This window comes from Pseudophryne corroboree, unplaced genomic scaffold, assembly GCF_028390025.1.
Source record: "Pseudophryne corroboree isolate aPseCor3 unplaced genomic scaffold, aPseCor3.hap2 scaffold_1267, whole genome shotgun sequence".
NCBI classification, from domain to species: domain Eukaryota; kingdom Metazoa; phylum Chordata; class Amphibia; order Anura; family Myobatrachidae; genus Pseudophryne; species Pseudophryne corroboree.
In genome coordinates this window covers 107,087-123,118 of record NW_026967892.1, presented here as the reverse complement: position 1 = coordinate 123,118, position 16,032 = coordinate 107,087, and the positions used below count along the sequence as shown (strand labels likewise).

General features: G+C 41.8%; 1 protein-coding gene across 1 annotated transcript in view; it reads right to left on the bottom strand.

Annotated features, from left to right (window-relative positions):
• The window catches only part of LOC134993223 (vomeronasal type-2 receptor 26-like), an 82,802-nt gene that overhangs the window by 20,844 nt on the left and 45,926 nt on the right, over positions 1–16,032 (bottom strand). Inside the window, exon 5 of the mRNA XM_063950855.1 lies at positions 12,456–12,680. Coding sequence (XP_063806925.1) covers positions 12,456–12,680 — 225 coding nt within the window. The remainder of the gene's footprint in view (positions 1–12,455; positions 12,681–16,032) is intronic.

The window sequence follows — 16,032 nt, the reverse complement described above, 5'->3', positions numbered from 1 at the left end:
AAATTGTGAGCGAATTCAGCCCACGGGAGCAAATCTACCCAGTCATCTTGGGAAGATGATATGTACAGTCTCAGGAAAGTTTCCAACTCCTGGTTTACCCTCTCTGTCTGCCCATTCGTCTGAGGATGATACGCTGACGAGAACTTGAGATGGACCTGCATGGCAGAACAGAGAGCTCTCCAAAAGCTTGCCACAAACTGGACTCCACGGTCAGATATTATTTCAGTGGGTAGTCCATGTAAACGGAAAATCTCCCGTAGGAAGATTTGAGACAGTTTTGGAGCGGAAGGAAGTCCTTGGAGTGGAACAAAATGAGCCATTTTGGTAAATCTGTCGACCACTACCCAGATGGTATTGAATCCTTGGGAGGAGGGAAGGTCAGAGATGAAATCCATAGACAGATGTGACCAAGGACGGCTGGGAATGGATAATGGCTGTAACTGACCTGCTGGAGACTGACGAGGAGTTTTGTGCTGCACACATTTAGGGCAAGACGCCACAAAGTCTTTGATGTCGACTTTCATCTTCGGCCACCAGTATGTTTCAGAGAGAAATTTAAAAGTCTTTAGGACACCAGGATGCCCAGTAAATTTAGACTGATGAGCCCAAGACAACAACTTAGAACGGAGTTCAGGAGCAACAAAAGTCTTACCAGGAGGCGGAGCTGGAGAAACTTGTGAAGAAGCAAAAGCAACAGGATCCAGGATGGAGCGTGGTACTGGATCGGATATCTCGTCCTCAGATTCCATGGATCGAGACAAGGCATCTGCTTTGGTATTCTGAGAACCTGGGCGGAAATGGAGCTTGAAATTAAAACGGGAGAAGAACATAGCCCATCGGGACTGGCGAGGATTAAGGCACTGAGCTGCCTTCAAGTAGAGCTGGTTTTTATGATCCGTATAGATATTAAATGGAAACTTCGCCCCTTCCAGGAGATACCTCCATTCCTCAAGGGTCAGTTTAATCGCCAGAAGCTCTTGATCTCCGATGGAATAATTAACTTCTGCAGGAAGAAACTTACGGGAAAAGAATCCACAGGGATGAATCTTCCCGTCAGCTCCCATCTGAGAGAGAACAGCTCCCACTCCTACTGTGGAAGCATCCACCTCCAACTCGAATGGCTTATTAATATCGGGCTGTAACAAAACTGGAGCGGTAACAAAAGCCATCTTGATTTTTTGAAACGCAGCCAGGGCATCTTCTGACCAGTTGGAATGATCTGCCCCTTTCCGAGTTAAGCTAGTAATAGGAGCAATGAGAGTTGAAAAGCCTCGGATGAATTTCCTATAATAATTGGCAAAGCCCAGGAATCGTTGAATGGACTTGAGAGTGTTCGGAATGGACCAATTGGCAATAGCTTCCAATTTTGCCGGGTCCATCTGGAGATCCGATCCAGAAATTATATACCCCAGGAAGGGTATGGAGGTAACCTCAAAGGTACACTTAGATAATTTGCCGTAAAGACAATTCTCACGAAGACGTCGGAGGACTTCACGGACTTGGAGACGATGAGAAGGGAGGTCTTGAGAGAAGATGAGGATATCGTCCAGGTAAACAACGAGATACTTGTACAGAACGTCACAGAAAATTTCATTAACAAAGTGTTGAAACACTGCTGGAGCATTGCTCAACCCAAATGGCATTACCAGGTACTCGTAATGGCCATCCCGAGTATTGAAAGCTGTCTTCCATTCGTCACCGCTGCGGATTCTGATGAGATTATAGGCACCGCGGAGATCTAACTTGGTGAAGATGCGGGCTCCCTTGACTCTATCAAATAACTCGGTAATAAGAGGTAACGGGTAGCTGTTCTTAACGGTAATATCATTAAGTCCCCGGTAGTCAATACATGGACGTAGTCCTCCATCTTTCTTTTTAACAAAAAAGAAACCTGCCCCAGCAGGTGATGATGAGGGACGGATGAATCCTTTCTGTAGGTTTTCTTTGATGTATTCGCTCATCGCTTCGGTTTCAGGAACAGATAACGGGTAGGTGCGCCCCCTAGGTGGTTTTTTGCCAGGAATGAGGTCGATGGGGCAATCCCACTCTCTATGGGGCGGCAGGACATCAGCGGCCTTCTCGCTGAAGACGTCAGTGAAATCTTGATAGGCCATAGGAAGAGTAGACTGGGTCTTGATTTCAGAAGTCTTGACAGGAACAACTTGGGCTAAACAGGACTGACGGCAATGTGAACCCCAAGCAGTTAGTTGTAAGGTAGCCCAATCAATCTGTGGGTTATGTAGCTGGAGCAAGGGCATACCTAACACAATCTCCTGAGTTGCCTGAGGAATAACTAGAAATTTTATTAACTCAGAATGCAGGAACCCAACCCCCAGTATCACTGGCCGGGTTTGTTGAGTGATATACCCCTTAGAAATACGACTACCATCAACTGCCGTGATGTAGACTGGATATGGAAGTTCATAGACCGGCAGATGAAACTTGTCTACCGCAGCTTGAGTGATGAAATTCCCCGCTGCACCACAGTCTACCAACGCAGTTGCAGATTGGAGTCCAGCCGCCGTCTCTAAGGTCACAGGAAGAATGAAATCTTGGGTTGAAGGAGCTTGCTTGAAAGATCCCAACTTGACTCCTCCCTTACAAGTCAGGATCTGGCGTTTCCCGAACGCACTGGACAAGAACTTATTTGGTGGCCTACTGCCGCACAGTAAAGACACAGTCTCTCACCGAGTCTCCTTGACCGCTCCTCAGCAGTTAAGCGGGACCTATTAATTTGCATAGGCTCATCAGAAGGTGGAGGCTGCAACTGTACAGGAGGTACCATTCTTGGTTTGCGACACTCAGCACGAGCACGCTCATTGTTGCGTTCGCGGATGCGAGAGTCCAACTTGATACATAGGGAGATTAGCTCGGGTAATTGCTCAGGAATATCACGGGTTGCCAGTTCATCTTTTATCCTCTCCGAGAGTCCATGCCAGAAGGCTGCTACCAAGGCTTGGTTATTCCACTGGATCTCTGCGGCTAGCGTCTGGAACTGGATGACGTATTGGCCCATACTGCGAGTCCCTTGACGGAGCTGGAGAAGATCGGCGGAGGCTGATGTTGCACGACCCGGTTCATCGATGATGCGTCTGAAGATGGAAACAAACTCAGCATAGTTGTTCATCAACGGGTCGGCACGTTCCCATAGAGGAGACACCCAGCTCAGGGCTGATCCAGAGAGCAGTGAAATGATATAAGCAACCTTGGATCTTGGCGTGGGAAAATTGTGAGGTAAAAGTTCAAACTGGACTTCACACTGGTTGAGGAACCCACGGCATAACTTCGGACTGCCATCATACCTGCTAGGCACAGGCAAGTGCAAACGAGATACAGGAGCAGATGCAGCCGGAGAAGAAGAAGACCCCCCAACACTGGCATGTGCAGGGGTAACAGGAACTGGAGGTGCAGGCGCACTTAGCAGAGATTGTTGTAACGTATCAATCCGGGAGGACATCCCTTGCAGAAACTGGAATATCTGCTGCTGCACAGCCTCTTGTCCATCCAAACGGGAGACCAGGTTTTGTAAGGCCCCTGACCCCACACTCTGACCACCGTCCGAGTCCATCGGTCCTGAACTTACTGTCAGAGTCGGTTTAGTTTGTGTCCCCGGAGGGGGCGCTAGTGGGTCAGTGGAGGTAGGTGGAATGAAGTGAGGAGGCAGTATTGGGTTTCTGCGCATGTGCACAATGTAGATTTATTAATAACAGAAAGTCCAGATAATAATGCAGCAGAAAGTAAAACAAACGAATGCAATGGAAATGACAATGGTAACGGCAATGGTAATGGCAATGATATAATATGGTTTGAAACTGAAAGTCTATGGCAGAGTTTGTAATGCTGAAATGGAACCAGAGTAATTAAAACGTGGAGCCAGCAGAGGTGGAATAATGGTAGCAAACCTGGTAGCAATGCAGGAGACTGGATGGTAATGTTCACTGTGCTGTTGGAAGTGCACAATCAGCATGCAGGCTGAATCACAGGTGAGATGACGGAATGCACCTGGAGAGGGAGTCTCTACTGCTGTAGGCTGGAGCACACTGCAGGTGTAGAAGGTGTGAAGCCAGAAAGGTATTGCTGGTGCTGGTACTTGTAGTTCCACGGAAGTAACAGGTACAGAAGAATATCCAGGAACACGGAGGATCAGGAGAATATCCAGGAACACGGAGGAACAGGAGAACAGGTCCAGACACATGGGTCGCAGGAGTGACACAAAGTTCAGGACAACCTCTGACTCACCCTGCAGCTCCTGATATACCCCCTGACCGGCAGGTATTGGCTGGAGTGAGACGAGGAGGTGCGGCCAAGCTCCGGATTGGCTGCCGCACTTACACTGGGGAAAACTGTCATGGCGGCGCCCATGACGCGGCCCGGCTGGGACGCGGCACGCCCACACGCCCGTTGACTCCAGGGGCGCTCCCAGGCCTGAGATGGTATCCACGAGCAGGGTGACAGGTGACAGCAACATGCAGTGACCCCGGACGGAGTCCGCTCCGGCGGACAGACATAACAGCGGTAAGTCGATTCCTGACAAACACAAGGAGCCGTTCTGAGACTTTGTAACAACGAGTGTTCAGTGTAATAACACAAGGAGCCGTTCTGAGACTTTGTAACAACGAGTGTTCAGTGTAATAACACAAGGAGCTGTTCTGAGACTTTGTAACAACGAGTGTTCAGTGTAATAACACAAGGAGCCATTCTGAGACTTTGTAACAACGAGTGTTCAGTGTAATAACACAAGGAGCCGTTCTGAGACTTTGTAACAACGAGTGTTCAGTGTAATAACACAAGGAGCCGTTCTGAGACTTTGTAACAATGAGTGTTCAGTGTAATAACACAAGGAGCCGTTCTGAGACTTTGTAACAACGTGTATTCAGTGTAATAACACAAGGAGCCGTTCTGAGACTTTGTAACAACGAGTGTTCAGTGTAATAACACAAGGAGCCGTTCTGAGACTTTGTAACAACGAGTGTTCAGTGTAATAACACAAGGAGCCATTCTGAGACTTTGTTACAACGAGTGTTCAGTGTAATAACACAAGGAGCCGTTCTGAGACTTTGTAACAACGAGTGTTTAGTGTAATAACACAAGGAGCCGTTCTGAGACTTTGTAACAACGAGTGTTCAGTGTAATAACACAAGGAGCCGTTCTGAGACTTTGTAACAACGAGTGTTCAGTGTAATAACACAAGGAGCCGTTCTGAGACTTTGTAACAACGAGTGTTCAGTGTAATAACACAAGGAGCCGTTCTGAGACTTTGTAACAACGAGTGTTCAGTGTAATAACACAAGGAGCCGTTCTGAGACTTTGTAACAACGAGTGTTCAGTGTAATAACACAAGTAGCCGTTCTGAGACTTTGTAACAACGAGTGTTCAGTGTAATAACACAAGGAGCCGTTCTGAGACTTTGTAACAACAAGCGGTGATTACTACATCTGATTATTCCGTCTCTCTACAAGCAGTTAGTGGACAATCTGAGAATACTGATTTGCACATCAACTAATAAGTATATCCCCTATTGCACATATTGTGGTTATTATATACGCATGAGAGCTGATCCATATTTTATTTTAGGTGCATATAGAAATCCGGCTTTTGAAAATAAGAATTAATAAGAGTTGTTAAATTTATATATGCATATGATAGCTTTTTTTATTAGATTAAGAATTTTAGAGATTTATGTGATTAATCCAGAATAAAAAGGTGTTTTTATGTATATATGTGAATTCACTTTATTTGGAGTCTGAAAGGTTCTTAAATAGCGCAGAGTGTTCTTTTCTTATATTGTCTAGTTGGTAATTACCCCTTTCTTAAAGGGGAACCGCTGATTTTATGCTTACACTAGCACAATTAACATTCAGCAGCTGATTAATATCTGTATTCCTATTAACTATTAAGGTTTGTTTTAGAATAAATATAACATTTAAAATTTAGTACTAGCGCCGTGAGACATTCTTGTATGAAAATTCTACACTGTGTTAATTTATCCATATTATTCCTCTTTCTGTTGATCATTATCAGTGTCCTACTACTCAAATCAAGAGGTTCATATTTCAACTACTTCTATTATTTATTATTATCCTTTATATGACATCACAAGGAATTAACAACACCCAATTACAGAGTATATAAAAAAATACGCAAAACAGGCAAACAGTGACTTACTGTCAAAGACAATGTAGGACAAGTACAGGGTAAATAACATATCTGCATCAGCTCCCGACACTGAACTAAGTGTCAGGGTGTCAGAAAACTGTGTGATTTGATGCTGTTGAAGATGGTTAAAGTAAGAGAATGAAAAGCACATGAGGAAAGAGGACCCGGCTCATGAAAACTTACATTCTAAAGGGGAGAGACCGACAGATGTGATGCAGATGAGTGAGCATGGAACAGAATGTTATGATGAGATTTGGCTGCAGTTGTTGGGTATCGAGAGCCAATTTAAAGTTTTGTAGAGAGGTGGAGATTCTGAGGGGGAGATACAAAGAATTCCATAGAAAGAGAGTGGCACAAGAAAAATATTGGAGCTTGGAGTGGGAGGAAGTAATCAGTAGGCAGTGCCTTAGCGGAGTGAAGAGTGCAGGTGGGAGTGTAAAGGGAGATAAGTTCAGAGATGTAAATGGGAGAAGAGTGGGTAAGAGCTTTGTAATGTAGCGTGAGAAACTTTACTTGTATTCTGAAAGGGAAGGAATGTTAGTTATGGGCTTGTAGAAGAGATGAGGTGGACAGTTTTGTTTGATGAGGTTGATAAACTGGGAAACAGCATTGAGGATAGATTGGAGTAGAGAAAGGCATTTTTCAGGGATTCCAGATAGAAGGAGATTACAGTACTCCAGTCTGGAGATGATCAGTGAGTGAATTAAGGACTTGGTAGCATCCTGGTTGAGAAAGGGTCTGATCCTGGAAATATTTACAGATGAAAATGGCAGGTTTGTGAGAGGTGATACATTTGTGGTTTGAAGTAGAGAAAGGAGTTAAAGATTACTGCAATACAGCACACTTGGAGGCTAGAGGATACAATGGTGCCATTAATAGATAAAGAAATTGTGGTGGGTGAGGTTGTGTGGAAGGGTGGAAAGATGATCAGGTCAGTCTTAGTCATGTTATGTTTAAGAAAGTGCTGGGACATCTACGAAAAGGTAGCATAAAGAGAGTTGGAGATACAGTATGATGGAGGAGAGTGAAGGAGAGGTCAGGGGACAAAAGGTAAATTTGAGTATCATCAGCATAGAGAGGAATTGGTAGTCAAAAAAGCTGATGAGTTTACATAAAGAGGACATATAGATAGAGAAAAGGAAATAACCAAGAACAGAACCTTGAAAGACAACAACAGTTAGTGAAAGTGGAGGTAAAGTGGCATCATGAGAGGAGAAAGAGAAGGAACAGTCAGAGATCAGACCAAGAGAGTGAAGGATATGCAGAAGAGGGTAGTCCACACTGTCAAAAGCAGAGTTTAAAATTAATTATCAGAGATCAGTGTCCCTTAAATGTTGCAGCATGAAGGTCATTGCAGACTTTGTGATGACAGTTTCAATGGAGTAGACAGGACAAAATCCAGACTGGAATGGGTCAAGCAGGGAGTGGGAGGATAGAAAGGCAGTAATGCAGTTGTACAGAATATGCTCAAGTAGTTTGTAGTGAAACATGAGGAGAGAAATGTGTCAGTACATGGAGAGGGTGTTTTGATCAATGGTAGGTTTTAAGAATAGGGGAAATGAGTGTATTCTTGAAGGCATAGGGTACAGTGCCTCATGAGAGGGAGATATTGAGGAAGTGAGTCAAATGGAGAGGTGGTGGTGAGCAGGAATGGATGATGGTTATGAATTTATCATTAGTTATAAGGAAGAAAGATGTTAGAGCTGATAAGAGGGATGGGGAGGGGTGTTAAGGGACAGGAGGTTGCTGATGGACTGGTAGGATGTGAAGTCCTAATGTACAGATAGGTCCTCCATTATCTTGGCTGACTTAGGCATTAGTCGCGATCGGGCATACGCAGCGTGCCTGGGCGCAAGGAGGCGCGCCTAGTTGAAGGGATGCGCACAGAGCGTTTAGTGTTACCTTTGAGTGTAATACCTAAGATCATCCACCAGATGTCGCTTTTTAAAATCACCAATGCGCATGCGTGTGGTCTCCATTAAAATACAATACTGAACTACAGGGTAAGAACTACTTTACTGGTGCGTCTCATTACGCTACATTATGCTACAGTATGTCATAAAGTATATAACAGTATATACAGTACAGATGCAAATAGTACAACATATACAGATGCAAACAAACGTGTTACAGATACAGTGTGGTCTATTGATGTTAGGAATATGTGAGCGTCCAAATCCCATAGTATTAAGTATAATGGGGAGAGATAAAAGAAACTCCCTAAGTTCCTGGATGCCAAATCACTGTGTGAATAGTTTATACAGATGAAAATTAACATTTTAAAACACTTGTGTATGCAGACGCAACTAATGTGTGAAAGGAATAATGTAGCTCATTGACTTTACAGTATGTACAGTGCACTAAATGAGCAGCCGAGTCCCCTAATGGCATAAATGAAGACCGATAGGAAGGAATCACTGCTTGCATTACTTTTACACATGAACTTGTGTATCTTCCATGCAGCGACGTAGGCTATCAGTGAAGGCTCCCACCTCCCATGCTGAGGATCCCGGCTTTGATTCCCAAAGTGCCAATCTATATATTTTTTTCCCCTTACATTCACTTTATAAATTTTGTTTTTCTGTGTAATATATTGTAAAACATTCAATGGAAAGGTGCACACAGGTTTCACATAAATCAGGGTTTTTAGTGAACAGCTAATTAGTACCATAATAGAACATACTGTACAGAGATACTAAGGACGGTGATTTGGCACCCAGGAACTTAGGGAGGAGCTTTAATATCTCTCCACTATACATAGAACGATTGCAATGGAGAGAGATAAAAGCTCCTCCCTAAGTTCCTGGGTGCCAAATCATCATCCTTACTATCTCTGTACAGTATATTCTATTAGGGTACTAATTAGCTGTTCATGCTAATTAGTTGTTCACTAAAAACCCTGATTTATGTGAAACCTGTGTGCACACTTCCATTGAATGTTTTACAATGGATTACACAGGAAAAAAAGAATATGAAAGTGATTGTCAGGGTAAAAAAAATTCACACTTTAGTTAGAAATTAGAACTACATTATTCCTTTTACACATTAGTTGCGTCTGCATACACAGGTGTTCACACATTAATTGCATCTGCATACACAAGTGTTTTAACATGTTCGTTTGCATCTGAATATTTTTTTTACATTTTTTTTACTCTCTCCGTCTGACCATTGGTTACCATCTATGAGTACACTATGCAGTACAGGACTATATTAAAATTACAGTCATCACTGACCATTTTCCAGAGCTTGTACTGTAGATCAATCCGCCGCTATTCAAACTAAAGTACTGGATTAGTGGAGCATTAGCCACCCAGTGGTGGAGATGTGTATTGCATGCTGAGTATCTAGTCATGCCTCAACGCGCCTGTCCGTGATTAAACTCAGCAACATAAGGTATCGCCTCGGCGTGACTAAACCTCCGTCTATGTGCTGAAACAATCAAGATAATGGAGGACTCATCTGTATAGAGTACATTTTGGATGTGAAGTAAGTGGAAAAATCAAGAGCCTAGAATGAGGAGGGGAGATGAGTTTTTGGTTATGTAAACTTCTCTAGACACATGCATTTAATTGTAATGTCCTTGATATTCAAAGATTTATCTAATCACGACAGGTTTCACAGACTAACAGAGCAACATCTGCGATCCCAGAATGTCCAAGTTATTCAATATTGAACACAGTTTGATTAACGATAGAGAATAATGGAGATTTCGATAAGTTTACTCTGATGAATTCCCCCAATGAAAAGAGTAAAGATTCTTCAAAAATATTTATTTTATTGAAATCTCTTTGGCATTCTGTTTAATTATATATTAATTCCAAATTGGAAAAAAATATTTTCCCTTTTGTTATCTTACTTTTTACAATTTTACTTTGCTATTATATAAATTTATATTTTTAAAGAGATAATTCACTGTGGGGGAATTCCATACTGTACCTTGCACCTGATTTTGGAACACTACAGTTATGCATGAATCTAATATCTATGGGATCTAATTATAAAAAAAACTATGGTTGAAGGTTTTTCAGCTCTGAAAAAAAGATACTCATCTCTCCATGCAGAATATCAAGATTGTATGTTAATATTTCGGATCTCAAAGCTGTGGACATATTGACAGTCTGCACATGTTGACATGTTCATTGTTGTCATTTTATCAATGTTCAAAATACCAAAATCCTAATTTAGTCTACTATCTTGATGGCAGTGACCATAGGCAGACAGAAACTTGGGCAAAAAAACCATGGTATAGTTGACACAAAGTTTTCTCAACTTCTCCTTTACCATCAAATTCAGCACAATTTTCAGAATTAAAAGAATTAACCAAGTCTTGACTTATGTCAGAAGAGAGGATCATAAATACTCACGCAGAAAGTTCATATGATTTTGTTGTATTACTTGATTTTGGCGATTTTTATAAAAGAGAGACTTTATAACAGTAACAATAAACCAATATGTACATGTGAGAGCAGTTGAGGAGTTGCCAGAAGTCATACAATTACAACCTACTAGTGGCTGTTACAAATACCAATCCCAGGACAAGATAAAACTAATAATGTAAATAACTGTATGCAGTTATAGCATCCATAAGTAATCTGATTAAGACCTACCGGTATAGTAATATCTTCACATAATTTCTAGACATATACTATGTCGCCTGTATAGTCTATTTGCAGATTAAAAAATCAGTAAGGAAGGATAAAACACTACCTTCATGTATTTCCTTTTACACATCCTATAACCCAATGTAATTCAAGTTGCAGAGGCTAGAATGATTCAGTGTGATTTGGTATAAGATGGAGGGTACAGTATGTCAATGCTAAGGCACGGGATTATTTCTGTATGTATAGTATGCCCAATGTAATACCATCTGCTCAAAGTACACATTTTACTAGACTACTTTAAAAATAAACCAAATAATCTGTAACATTCACAAGTGGGAGAGGTGATGGAAAACTAGTACTACTATTACTACTACTATTACTACTACTACTACTACTACTACTACTACTACTACTACTACTACTACTACTACTACTACTACTGCATCTACAACTACTACTACTATTACTACTACTACTACTACTACTACTACTATTACTACTACTACTACTACTACTACTACTACTACTACTACTACTACTGCATCTACAACTACTACTACTATTACTACTACTACTACTACTACTACTACTATTACTACTACTACTACTGCTACTACTACTACTACTACTACTACTACTACTGCATCTACAAATACTACTACTATTACTACTACTACTACTGCTGCTGCTACTACTACTACTACTACTACTACTACTACTACTACTACTACTACTACAACTGCATCTACAACTACTACTACTATTACTACTACTACTACTACTACAACTACCACCTATTACTACCAACAATTCTACAACAACTAATACTAATTCTACCACTACCACTAATACTACTACTACTACTACTATTACTGCTACTACTACAACAACTCCTACTACTACCACCACCACTACCTAAACTACTATTACTACCAACACTACCACAGCCACTAATATTACTTCTACCACTACCACTAATAATACTACTACTATTACTTACTACTACAACTCCTACTCCTACTACACTACTACTACTACTACTACTACTACTACTACTACTACTACTACTACTACAACTACTACTACTACTAATAATAATAATAATAATAATAATAATAATATAAAATTGATTTCATCACAAAGTTCTTGTATATCCTTTGTTGTCTAACAAATTTTGGGAACCTACCTCCAGTACTTCATGAAACTCAAAGTGCTTGAGATGACTAATAATAAGATGATGTGTTTTATATCTGCACAGTGTGCCTTCATCAGTTTGCCATGAAGGTGGCACCTACTGTTTGCCCTATCACACTATGCTGCACCAAGAGGCTCTCTGAAAAATCCCTTTAGCAAATTTACTATTTTCTCTCACTAATCTCGGCTAGGAAGCTATTCCATGTCCAGTCAAAATAATTTAGTACACAGAAGTTAATGATGTTTTTATTTGTGTAACACATTCGAGGACAGATGCCATGTATCTAGGCTTACCATACATACCATGTAATTGGGGCACACATGAAACACACAGATTCTCTAGCTGAGTAATACCAGGTGAAATACAAGATTGTAGTCAGCAAGTGACATAATCTGTGTGATTCATATGTACTGGTATAAAGGGATAGTATGGCACATCTGCATGTATCATACACCAACTGCATCCCTACTTTATATGATATACTGTATTTCATCTTCTCTTACCATGCCATTTTTCCATGTGATTTCTCCTGCTTTGATATTATAAACCTGGTCATCTTGTGATTCGTCAAAGATGGTCACAGGCTTTACAACAAATTCATATGATGTATTAGTTTTATATATAACCCAGTTTTCCATTAACCACTTAGAGGGCAGATCTCCTCTTTCATTGAAGGTCATCTCTTCTCCAGTGGGATCTGTGTAATGAAGGTTTCTCATAGAGTTCCGCTTTCGTTAGGAAATAAAAATGTCTGTATAAGTAATAGCACAAACACAGCAAATGTTCTGGACATACACATACACTTATAGCATAACTGTGGCCATAGATTTTATAGGTAATGAGAGATTGGGTCTATTTACTAAACACAGGAAGTAGAGATGAGCGGTTTCGGTTCTCTGAGAACCTAACCCCTCCGAACTCCACGTGGTTTACACGGGTCCGAGGCAGCCTCGGTTCTTTCTGCCTGACTTGGAAACCCCGATGAGGCAAAACGTTATCATCCGTTGTCGGATTCTCGCGAGATTCAGATTCCATATAAAGAGTTGTGGTTCTCCGCCGTATTCACTTGTGCATTGTAGAGAGAGCGGAGAGGACATGGCTACGTTCTCTCAGTGGAAATCTCAATATCAGTGCTCAGTATCAGTGCTTACTGCTAACTTATTGCTGCTCAGTAATACTACTAGTTGTGTGTCTCTCCTGCTCAGTGTCAGTTATAGTATCCTCATCAGTGCTCAGTATCACTGCTCATTGTCTTGTGCTGCATTGTGTGGTGCTCAGTATACTACAGTACATTACTAATAGTCCAGGGCTGCATCTTGCTGCTCAGTGTCAGTTCTAGTATCATCCTCATTAGTGCTCAGTATCACTGCTCATTGTCTTGTGCTGCATTGTGTGGTGCTCAGTATATTACAGTACATTACTAATAGTCCAGTGCTACATCTTGCAGCTCAGTGTCAGTTCTAGTATCCTCATCAGTGCTCAGTATCACTGCTCATTGTCTTGTGCTGCATTGTGTGGTGCTCAGTATACTACAGTACATTACTAATAGTCCAGTGCTGCATCTTACTGCTCAGTGTCAGTTCTAGTATCCTCATCAGTGCTCAGTATCACTGCTCATTGTCTTGTGCTGCATTGTGTGGTGCTCAGTATACTACAGTACATTACTAATAGTCCAGGTCTGCATCTTACTGCTCAGTGTCAGTTCTAGTATCTTCATCAGTGCTCAGTATCACTGCTCTTTGTCTTGTGCTGCATTGTGGTGCTCAGTATACTACAGTACAATAGTCCAGTGCTGCATCTTGCTGGTCAGTGTCAGTTCTAGTATCTTCATCAGTGCTCAGTATCACTACTCTTTGTCTTGTGCTGCATTGTGTGGTGCTCAGTATACTACAGTACATTACTAATAGTCCAGGGCTGCATCTTACTGCTCAGTGTCAGTTCTAGTATCATCCTCATTAGTGCTCAGTATCACTGCTCATAGTCTTGTGCTGCATTGTGTGGTGCTCAGTATATTACAGTACATTACTAATAGTCCAGTGCTACATCTTACTGCTCAGTGTCAGTTCTAGTATCCTCATCAGTGCTCAGTATCACTGCTCATTGTCTTGTGCTACATTGTGTGGTGCTCAGTATATTACAGTACATTACTAATAGTCCAGGGCTGCATCTTGCTGCTCTGTGTCAGTTCTAGTATCTTCATCAGTGCTCAATACCACTGCTCATTGTCTTGTGCTGCATTGTGTGGTGCTCAGTATACTACAGTACATTACTAATAGTCCAGTGCTACATCTTGCAGCTCAGTGTCAGTTCTAGTATCCTCATCAGTGCTCAGTATCACTGCTCATTGTCTTGTGCTACATTGTGTGGTGCTCAGTATACTACAGTACATTACTAATAGTCCAGTGCTACATCTTGCTGCTCAGTGTCAGTTCTAGTATCCTCATCAGTGCTCAGTATCACTGCTCATTGTCTTGTGCTGCATTGTGTGGTGCTCAGTATACTACAGTACATTACTAATAGTCCAGGGCTGCATCTTGCTGCTCAGTGTCAGTTCTAGTATCATCCTCATTAGTGCTCAGTATCACTGCTCATTGTCTTGTGCTGCATTGTGTGGTGCTCAGTATATTACAGTACATTACTAATAGTCCAGTGCTACATCTTGCAGCTCAGTGTCAGTTCTAGTATCCTCATCAGTGCTCAGTATCACTGCTCATTGTCTTGTGCTGCATTGTGTGGTGCTCAGTATACTACAGTACATTACTAATAGTCCAGTGCTGCATCTTACTGCTCAGTGTCAGTTCTAGTATCCTCATCAGTGCTCAGTATCACTGCTCATTGTCTTGTGCTGCATTGTGTGGTGCTCAGTATACTACAGTACATTACTAATAGTCCAGGGCTGCATCTTACTGCTCAGTGTCAGTTCTAGTATCTTCATCAGTGCTCAGTATCACTGCTCTTTGTCTTGTGCTGCATTGTGGTGCTCAGTATACTACAGTACAATAGTCCAGTGCTGCATCTTGCTGGTCAGTGTCAGTTCTAGTATCTTCATCAGTGCTCAGTATCACTACTCTTTGTCTTGTGCTGCATTGTGTGGTGCTCAGTATACTACAGTACATTACTAATAGTCCAGGGCTGCATCTTGCTGCTCTGTGTCAGTTCTAGTATCTTCATCAGTGCTCAATACCACTGCTCATTGTCTTGTGCTGCATTGTGTGGTGCTCAGTATACTACAGTACATTACTAATAGTCCAGTGCTACATCTTGCTGCTCAGTGTCAGTTCTAGTATCCTCATCAGTGCTCAGTATCACTGCTCATTGTCTTGTGCTGCATTGTGTGGTGCTCAGTATACTACAGTACATTACTAATAGTCCAGGGCTGCATCTTGCTGCTCAGTGTCAGTTCTAGTATCATCCTCATTAGTGCTCAGTATCACTGCTCATTGTCTTGTGCTGCATTGTGTGGTGCTCAGTATATTACAGTACATTACTAATAGTCCAGTGCTACATCTTGCAGCTCAGTGTCAGTTCTAGTATCCTCATCAGTGCTCAGTATCACTGCTCATTGTCTTGTGCTGCATTGTGTGGTGCTCAGTATACTACAGTACATTACTAATAGCCCAGTGCTGCATCTTACTGCTCAGTGTCAGTTCTAGTATCCTCATCAGTGCTCAGTATCACTGCTCATTGTCTTGTGCTGCATTGTGTGGTGCTCAGTATACTACAGTACATTACTAATAGTCCAGGGCTGCATCTTACTGCTCAGTGTCAGTTCTAGTATCTTCATCAGTGCTCAGTATCACTGCTCTTTGTCTTGTGCTGCATTGTGGTGCTCAGTATACTACAGTACAATAGTCCAGTGCTGCATCTTGCTGGTCAGTGTCTGTTCTAGTATCTTCATCAGTGCTCAGTATCACTACTCTTTGTCTTGTGCTGCATTGTGTGGTGCTCAGTATACTACAGTACATTACTAATAGTCCAGGGCTGCATCTTACTGCTCAGTGTCAGTTCTAGTATCATCCTCATTAGTGCTCAGTATCACTGCTCATAGTCTTGTGCTGCATTGTGTGGTGCTCAGTATAT